This window comes from Triticum dicoccoides, chromosome 4A (genome assembly GCF_002162155.2).
Source record: "Triticum dicoccoides isolate Atlit2015 ecotype Zavitan chromosome 4A, WEW_v2.0, whole genome shotgun sequence".
In the NCBI taxonomy this organism is placed as follows: domain Eukaryota; kingdom Viridiplantae; phylum Streptophyta; class Magnoliopsida; order Poales; family Poaceae; genus Triticum; species Triticum dicoccoides.
The window spans coordinates 613,923,191-613,932,126 of record NC_041386.1 but is presented as its reverse complement, the minus strand read 5'-3'; the positions used below and the strand labels follow the sequence as shown (position 1 = coordinate 613,932,126).

The window sequence follows — 8,936 nt, the reverse complement described above, 5'->3', positions numbered from 1 at the left end:
CTCGCTCAACTTTGGTTCCACCCATCAACGCTTTGTTTGTTGTTTGATTTATATATTTACGGTGTCGTACAAGGATCTGGTTTGTGTTCTTGTATATGTCTCTGACTGACGAGGATTTTCTGTGGTGTGTTTCACGTGTGTGCCTCCGTGCACAAAACCACGCCACGGGTTATATATACATTCACTACACGGTCTCTGCTCTTCTCGTTCCCCTCGGACGGGTGCTGCGCTTTGATTTCATCGCCCTCCCAAGAATGGACGGCGCGATTGGGTGGCTGGCGGGCAGCATCCTGGACACCCTCTCCGCCGCGCAGCTGCAGGCGTGGATCCGCCGGGCGGGGCTCGCCCATGACATCCAGATGCTCGAGGCGGAGGTCGAGATGGTGGACATCGGATACGCCGCCGTGGGCGTGAGGGCCGGGGACAGGCCGCTGCTGGCCCGCTCCCTCGCCCGCCTCCAGGATCTGCTCCACCAAGCCGACGACCTCGTCGACGAGCTGGACTTCCATCGCCTCCTCCACACTTTCACCTCGCCGCCTGCTACGGCTTCTTCTCCAGGTAGCTACCGTACCGCAGATCTGCTTCTTCTCATCCGTTCCTTCGTTATTTTTCCTATATATAAAGCGAATATTTCTGCTATGTTGTTTGACTTCATGTATATATATGTATCTACGTATGCACAAAAAAAAAGGGAAAGTAGTCGGGTGCAATGACACGCCCATACAATCTACGCTCGCCGACCTCTTCATCCACTCCCCTTGTACAGATTCATCCTCAGGTAAGCCTGCCTACCTAATCTCTGCTACCTACAGTACCTATCTGCTGCTAAATTTGTCTTCACTGGGTAGATATTTCTGGCCAAGCAGCTTGCCCAGGACCGTGCTGATTCATATTACTCTTGTGTTGTGGCTCAGATGATGCTTTGGGCGATCAGGAAGACGTATTTGGGGGTGTGCAACTCCATGAAAAATACAGGGGAGATATGGATATGGTGACTAGCCAGGTTGCCAATAAGAGGCAGTCGTTTTCGATATGGGAGCATTACGAGCTCGTGGACCAAGATGGAAACGATTGTCGGGTCAAATGTGTTCGCTGCGGCTCGGAGCTGATGGTTAGGCACGGATTGAGCCCATCGCATTTGAGGCGCCATGTCAGGAGTGCATCTTGTGAGAACAAAAGCGAAGCAACTCAATTTTTGAACCGCACACATAGTGCTCGGAGAGAGCAGGAAGACATATTTGGGGCAGTGCTAGTCAATAAGAAATCAAGGGGAGATATATATGCACAGAGTAGGCAGGGTGGCAAGACACGGTCACCGGTATGGGAGCACTTTGTCATCTCGGAAGCTGATGAGAACAGCAGGCCTGTGAAAGCCAAGTGTGTTCACTGTGGCTCGGAGCTCAACTGTGGACCCAAACATGGGACATCAGGTTTGAAACGCCATATTGATAGTGCAGCTTGTACCAAGAAAAAACATGCAGCCGACAAGCCGCTAAACACTTCAAGGTACTGCATTTGATCATTGGATAACCCCCCACACGCACACGCACACAACTTTTTTTAATAGCATACTAGTAATAGGGTAATGATACCTTAGGAAAATATTACTACTAAACTTGGTCACCAAAAGAAAGTTGATTCAGTTATCAAGCGAACAATCTTGATCCGCTTCCAAATATATATATGTAATTTAGTTAATCAGAGTAATTCTCCCACCCTAGGAACATTTATGTGCATGTGGAATTTTCTTCATTTCAGCATCTGTGCAATTTGGACAACCCACAATTATTCTTTTACCTTTGCCTGCAGCAGCGCTGACAGTATAGAAAATGTTGAAACTGTTGTGATTCCTGGTTCACACAGCAGAAAAAGGAGTAGAATGGATGCGGAGTCAACATGCGGGACCAAGCCTAAAACACACCTTTGGAACAAGGCTGAATCTTTGCATAGGATACAAGAAATAACTCGCCTGTTACAAGACATATCAGGGGTTCTGAGTAAGGTTCTCAAGTTATATGGATCAGATTTTGTTGCAAGCTCAAATCACTATCGAAGTACAATATCAGATCAACACCTACAAACATCAAGTGTTATTGCAAGGAAAGTCTATGGAAGAGTTACAGAGAAGGACTACATCATAAAGTTCATGACACAAGACAAACCCGATGGTTCATTTGTTCTTCCTATTGTAGGCAGTGCAGGAGTTGGGAAGACTGCTCTTGCTCAGCTTGTATACAATGACCCAATCGTGGCAGAGCACTTTGACCAAAGGATATGGGTTTCGGTGTCTAACAACTTCGATGAACTAAGACTCTCTAGAGAGATCTTAGATTTTGTCTCTCAGAAGCAAACACATGAAGGAATATGCAGCTTTGCCAAGCTTCAGGAGGTCTTGAAGATGCATATCACATCAAAGAGGGTTCTGCTTATTTTTGATGATGTTTGGGATGACTCTAACTTCCGCAGATGGAGCCAACTATTGGCTCCTTTGCAGTGTGGCACAAAGGGTGCTGTGATTCTTTTGACAACTCAAAAATTGTCTGTTGCACAAACTGTTGGTACAGTTGAACCAATTAAGTTACGTAGTTTAGCATATGACGATTTTTGGTTATTATTTAAATCATGTGCATTTGGTGATGAGAAGTATGAAAGGAATCAAAATCTTAGCATCATTGGATTGCAAATAGTAGAGAAGTTAAAGGGAAACCCATTAGCAGCAGCAACAGTAGGGGAACTATTACGAAGGAGCCTTACTATTGATCATTGGAATAACATTCTGAAGAATGAAGATTGGAAATCTCTGCAACTCAGTGGAGGTATAATGTCTGCTCTGAAGCTTAGCTATGATCAGCTCCCCTACAATTTACAACAATGCTTCTTATGTTGTGCTTTATTCCCCGAGAAATATCAGTTCCTCGATGAGGAGCTGGCCCGAATTTGGATTTCCCAGGGATTTGTGAAGTGTGATAATTCAAGTAAGACACTTGAGGAGAAAGGATTGGACTATCTGGCTGATCTTGTGAACTTGGGCTTCTTTCAGCAAGTCGAAAGAGAAGAGACCGATCAAACTTGCTACATTATGCATGATCTTATGCATGATCTTGCTAGGGTAGTCTCAAGAACTGAGTTTGCAACTATAGATGGCCTGCAGTACTGTGAGATCCTGCCAACTATACGCCATTTATCAATAGTAAGTGATTCTGGATACAACGCAGATCAGCATGGAGACAAACCTCGCAATAAGAAGTTTGAGAAGAAAATGCTTGCTGGATGTACATCGCTGAGGAAATTGAGGACATTGGTATTCATTGGGCAGTATGACATGTTCTTCAAATCCTTTCAGGATATATTCCGGGAGGCACATAATTTGCGCCTGCTACAAATTTCTGCAGCATCTGATGGTTTAAATCCTTTACTGTGCAGTTCTGTGAATTTGAAACATCTTCGCTACTTAGACATCAAAGCTGCTGATGGGCTTGGTGCTTTGCCTCAAATTTTGAGCAAGTTTTGCCATCTTCAAGTATTACATGTTGGCTCATACACCAATCCTACTATGCCTGTCAGCATTGACCATGTTTTTAGGTTGCGGCATCTTGTTATAGAAGAGGGGGCATACTCTTCCATTGCTAACATTGGTAACCTGACATCTCTTCAGGAGCTACCCAATTTTGTGGTTCAGAATTCAAGCGGCTTTGAGATAACACAACTCCAGTCCATGAAAGAGCTTGTACGACTTGGGGTGTCTCAACTTGAAAATGTTAAAACTCGGGAGGAGGCTTATGGGGCAGGATTAAGAGAGAAGCAACACTTGAAAGTGTTGCACTTGTCCTGGGGAGTTGCCTCGTCAGATGGTGAATATGGTAGGGACATGAACTCTGTTACAGATTGGTTGTCGGAGGATGTTATCGAGGGCCTTAAACCACAGAATAACCTAAAGCATCTGCGGATATCTGGGTACAATGGGCATCTCTCCCCAATTTGGCTTGCCTCGGTTACCTCTTTGCAAACGCTTCATATAGAGGGTTGTGGAAAATTGGAAATGCTTACATCTATTGAACAGCTTCCTTTTCTTAGAAAGCTGAAGTTGATGAAACTGCCAAGTATGACAGAAATGTCAATTCCTTCATTGGTGGAACTGGTATTAATTCAAATGCCGAAGTTGGAGCGGTTTTCCTGCATTTCCACTAGGGACTTGAGCTCTGATTTAAGGGTTCTGAAGATTAAGAAGTGTCCTGCAGTGAAGATCTTTCCTCTATTTGAGAGCTCGCTGAAATTTAAAATCGAGCAGAAGTCATGGTTGCCCAGTCTGAGGGAACTCGTTATCCATGGATGTCCTAATTTACTTGTGCCACATGCCATTCCTCTATCACCTACAATTTCCAAACTATCAGTCGTTGACGTTCCAACACTCCCAAGGATAGAGGGATCTTCTGGTGACACATTAACAGTTGGATCCAGAAGTGAGGGCTATGATAATTTTGATCCTTCTTCTGATGTGATGACTACACTGGATTGCAAAATTTTGGCATTCCACAACCTGAGGGGCCTCAGATACTTGCGTATAGATGGTTGCCAAAATCTAGTGTCTATTGCATTCACAGGATTAGGGGAACTTATTTCTTTAAGGAGTTTGGAAATATGTAGCTGTCGAAAACTTTTCTCGTTAAATGTTATACCAGAGCATACCCGTTCAGATGAGACAGCTGCAAGTTGCAAGCCCCTCCCATCTCTCGTCACTCTCAGAATTAAGTGTTGTGGAATAGCAGGAAAGTGGCTATCTTCGATGCTGGGATATGTGCCGGCCCTGGTGGAATTATTTTTAGAGGACTGCCCTGGGATAACACAGTTAACGATAGAAGGAGAAGAAGAAGAAAACATTCAACCTTATGGTACCTCAGTTCCAGTGGATTCATCATCAGGAGGTCCAGATGACACATTGCTGACAAGCTCAGCCCAAGATGGACTCTTGTGCCTTCCACTAAATCTCATGTCCTCTCTCAAGAAGATATCGATTCGGGAGTGCCCCCATCTAGTATTTCACAGGAATAACAAAGACTTGTCTGGATTTACCTGCCTTGAGAAGCTAACAATTTGGGGATGCCCCGGGCTGCTCTCATCTTTGGTGGATAAAGATGGAAATGATGATCAGAGGAACGGAAGATGGCTCCTACCGAAATCACTTGTAGAACTCGAGATCCGTGGTGATTCACCGGAAATGCTGCAGCCCTGTTTTGCAGGGAATGTAACCAACCTCAAAAATATAGAAGTGTGGTTCAGCCCAAGTCTGAGATCTCTACAGCTGCATACCTGCACATCACTGGAAGAGTTGATAATTGGAAACTGTGGATCACTTGCCGCACCAGAGAGCTTGCAGTTCCTTGGCAGCCTTAAGTATTTGAAAGTATTCAGATCCCCTGGTGTGCTTCCATGTTTGGAGAATTTGTCAAAGCAGGGCTATGCTTTATTCCCTGGACTAAAAAGGCTTGTGACCGATGGCCCCTCTGTCTTTACCATGTCAGTCTGCAAGCAACTCAACTCCCTCCAACGCCTAGAACTTGAAAACTGGGAGTTTGTAACGAGACTAACAGAGGGGCAGGAGAGAGGGCTTCAGCTTCTGACATCATTGGAAGAGCTGGAATTCCGGGGTTGCAGTTCCGATCTCAAATATCTTCCTGCGGGGTTGCACAGCCTTCCTTCGCTCAAGAGGTTGAAGGTCAATGGTTGTTTAGGAATCTCAAGGCTGCCGGAAAAGGGCCTCCCATCCTCGCTGCAAGAACTGGATATCAGCAATTGCAGCAAGGTGTTTAATGATCACTGCAAGTCTCTAGCAACAGGGAAGCTAAAGGTCAAAATTGTTGGAAATACACAAACTGCTTAATGCTTGGCGTGTTAAGCGCACTTCCTACAAGGGTAACAGATATCACACCAGTGCTTTCCAAGGTATTCTACCATTAATCTCGTTATTATCTTCAGAGTTGACACACTCATCTATGTGATGCTAATGTAAGCAGCTCCTCTGCAGGGGATATGATATGGTTGCTGCAGGGATGCACCATCGTCAGGATGAGGGCATCCCTGCCTTTTCTGGATCACAAGTTTATGCTTGCAGACCATAAGCTAAATCATATGTTTCTCTTTTTTATTTCAGAGGCGTCTTTTTTTATTTTAAAACAAACATTTCTCAGTACTTCAACTGGAAAATACCGATCTTTTTGTACATATTGGCAGATTGTTGGTGGATTTCATTTCTTTATTTGAGAACCACATCTTTGTGTGGTCATTCAGTTGATTGCGGTATTGATAGCACTTCTCTCTGAACTATCGTGCCCAATCATATATCAACTTATAGCCGCCAGTTAGGAGGTAAAAGCGGTCTGCTTCATTCATTGTTTGCTATTTGTCTCAGCTTGTTGAACTCAACATGATCGTTTGCCATGTCCTTGACTAGAGAAGGAACCACGTGGCATGGCGATCGTGCATTGCATGAAGGTGGTCAAATCATTTTCTTGTTGCTACAACACCATTTGTACTACAGATATATTCTTCACAATTGCTGTAGTTTTTTGGGTTTTAGTTGCGAAATGCATAGCTTAAAGCAAGTGCAGAAGAAAAACTTGCGGAAAGAAGGCATTGAAATTTGTATGTGGTTAAATGTATGATGTGAAATGATGCATGGTGTTGTAGCAACAAGTAATTAGTGTTGCTACCTGAAAACAATGCTACCTCAAATTGGAGCAGACTTTATTTGAACTGTTGTACCTGAATGTTGCGGCTCTCTGTAGTGCTCACTATGCAGCCTCTTGGGGAAAATCAGGTCTGCAACTTTTGAAACCGATTCCCTGGTTTCTCTCCTCTCATTGTACGTGAGCCTAGTTGGCACGTACTCCCTCCGTCCCATAATGTAAGACGTTTTTTGACACTACACTAGTATCAAAAAACGTCTTACATTATGGGACGGAGGGAGTAGATATTTACTTATCGAAAACCGCACACCTATGACCGTATTCAACCGGGGTGGGCCTCAGCCGCTAATCCGCTAATCCTGACCCAATTGATTTGCTCCACATCAGCCCGTAAGATGAGTTACGTAGAAACTGGATGTAGGTCTAACATTGCTCTTTACTCATTCCTGTTTCCTACCCAGACATCAATGAGAAGGCATCAACTCATGTAGCAAAAAATGGTGTCATGGGTGCTAACTCATTCCTTACTAGGCGAGCACCATCTACCATTCCGCTTTATCCTCGGACAATAGGCATGAGTATGATTGCTTGTCATGTTCACACATCGCACAAGCAACAACACCACCTACATCTCCCGCCACCCCGCCCGTCCTTCTCATTGAAAGGCGGAGGACTGGTGAACCTACCCCTTGTCGCTATCTATATCTCCTTCGAGCCCCCTCCATCTCATCGAGCGAGAGCAAATCAAGAACCAACGATACATGTGGCGCCAAATGCATCATGTGGCACATGTGGTAAGTTATCCAAACTATTTTAAAACAAAAACAAGCGCCAAATGCAATTCTAAAGTTAGAAAAAAGAGTACTCCTTCCGATCGATATTACTTGTGGCTCAATGCATTTATCTAGACGGAGGGAGTAGTAAGGACAATGGTTTTAAGCAAGTTACATGAAGAAGTTAAGATTTTCTTTTACATGAAAAAGATTTAAAGAACTGTATGTGATCTTGGATCACTAAAATGAAAATATGAAATCTTTGACTTGTGCAACACTTGTTCTTAAGCTTTTTAGGGGTCACCTTCCATTTCAATGTTGTACCTACAAGAACTTTTTCTAAAATATACTTTAAGATATCAATAATTATTTGAGATATGTTGACATGAATTACCAAAATCCACCTTGGGGATTAGATGCACTTTCAACATCATCCCTTACCATGTTCACACATCACGCAAGAGACGACACCATCGACAACATCTCCCGCCACCCAACTCCTCCTTCTTGCGAGAGAGGGAGGGATAGTGAACATACCCTTGTCGCTACCTATATCCCCTTCCAACCCCCTCTCCTCAAAAAGAGCCAATGGTTAAATGATGTACATGTCATCTCATTGTTTCCGACAGGAAACACCACATGTAATTGTAAAGTTAGAAGAAAAGAGTAATAAGAACAAGTTTTTTTAGGATTAAGAACAAGGGTCTAAGGAGATAGAGATTTGGTCCCTTGCAGAAACTAAGGGAGATAGCCAATGTTGGAGTTGAGTGGTTGCTGGAGGTCTTGCACCCATTGGGAGAGTTGGAACGGGCCATGGTGTTGTTCACTTTCTGGAGGAGCTGGCATAACCGAAATGAAGTAGTACATGAGAAAGCCCCAACACCGATGGTTGTGCCCCGCTGGTTCCTATGCAACTACTTGTATTTGATGATTGCTATCACCCAAGATTCCATTTGTGATCTAGTGAAAGGCAAAGTAGTAATATCATATGCCCTGCTGCCCCCTCGTGATCCAACTTTGGGAGTGCATGAGTGAGGTTTCGCCCTTCCGAAACTAAGGGCGATATCCTATGTTGGAGTTGAGTGGTTGTTGGAGGTCTTGCACCTGCTGGGAGAGTTGGGATGGGCCATAGTGTTGTTCACTTTTGAGGAGTTGGCATAACCGTAATGAAGTAGTACATGAGAAAGCCCTAACTATGATGGTTGTGTCCCGCCTATTCCTATGCAGCTACTTGGATTCGATGATTGCTATTGCCCAAGATTCCATTTGTGATCCAGTGAAAGGAAAAACAGTAATATCATATGCCCGCTGCTCCCTTGTAGTCTAACTTTTGGGAGTGTGTGAGTGAGAATTGCCCCTTGCCGAAACTAAGGGAGATATCCTATGTCGGAGTTGAGTGGTTGTTGGAGGTCTTGCACCCACCGGGAGAGTTGGAACGGACCATGGTGTTTTTCACTTTCTGGAGGAGCTGGCATACCGT

The 8,936-nt window shown here is 44.2% G+C and overlaps 1 protein-coding gene across 4 annotated transcripts; it reads left to right on the top strand.

Annotated features, from left to right (window-relative positions):
* Nucleotides 1–200: 200 nt before the first annotated feature.
* On the top strand, nt 201–6,759 carry LOC119287352. Of its 4 annotated transcripts, none has more exons than XM_037566888.1 (6): nt 201–558; nt 692–778; nt 915–1,506; nt 1,810–5,940; nt 6,023–6,363; nt 6,454–6,759. In XM_037566888.1, exons 1-4 carry the CDS (start codon nt 255–257, stop codon nt 5,876–5,878), a joined length of 5,052 nt encoding a protein of 1,683 aa, XP_037422785.1. In that variant the 5' UTR covers nt 201–254; the 3' UTR covers nt 5,879–5,940; nt 6,023–6,363; nt 6,454–6,759. The 4 variants fall into 4 exon arrangements, with proteins under 4 accessions (XP_037422785.1, XP_037422784.1, XP_037422786.1 ...); XM_037566887.1 differs by having other exon boundaries at nt 6,449–6,759; XM_037566889.1 differs by having other exon boundaries at nt 1,813–5,940; nt 6,023–6,759.
* The last annotated feature ends 2,177 nt before the right edge of the window (nt 6,760–8,936 follow it).

What these genes read in the sequence shown, in the direction of transcription:
- LOC119287352 (XM_037566888.1), top strand. Translation starts at nt 255, where the DNA reads ATGGACGGCGCGATTGGGTGGCTGGCGGGCAGCATCCTGGACACCCTC. An exon ending in TGCTACGGCTTCTTCTCCAG is followed by an intron (nt 559 to 691) that starts GTAGCTACCGTA and finishes ACAAAAAAAAAG; the next exon opens with GGAAAGTAGTCGGGTGCAAT. An exon ending in AAGCCGCTAAACACTTCAAG is followed by an intron (nt 1,507 to 1,809) that starts GTACTGCATTTG and finishes CTTTGCCTGCAG; the next exon opens with CAGCGCTGACAGTATAGAAA.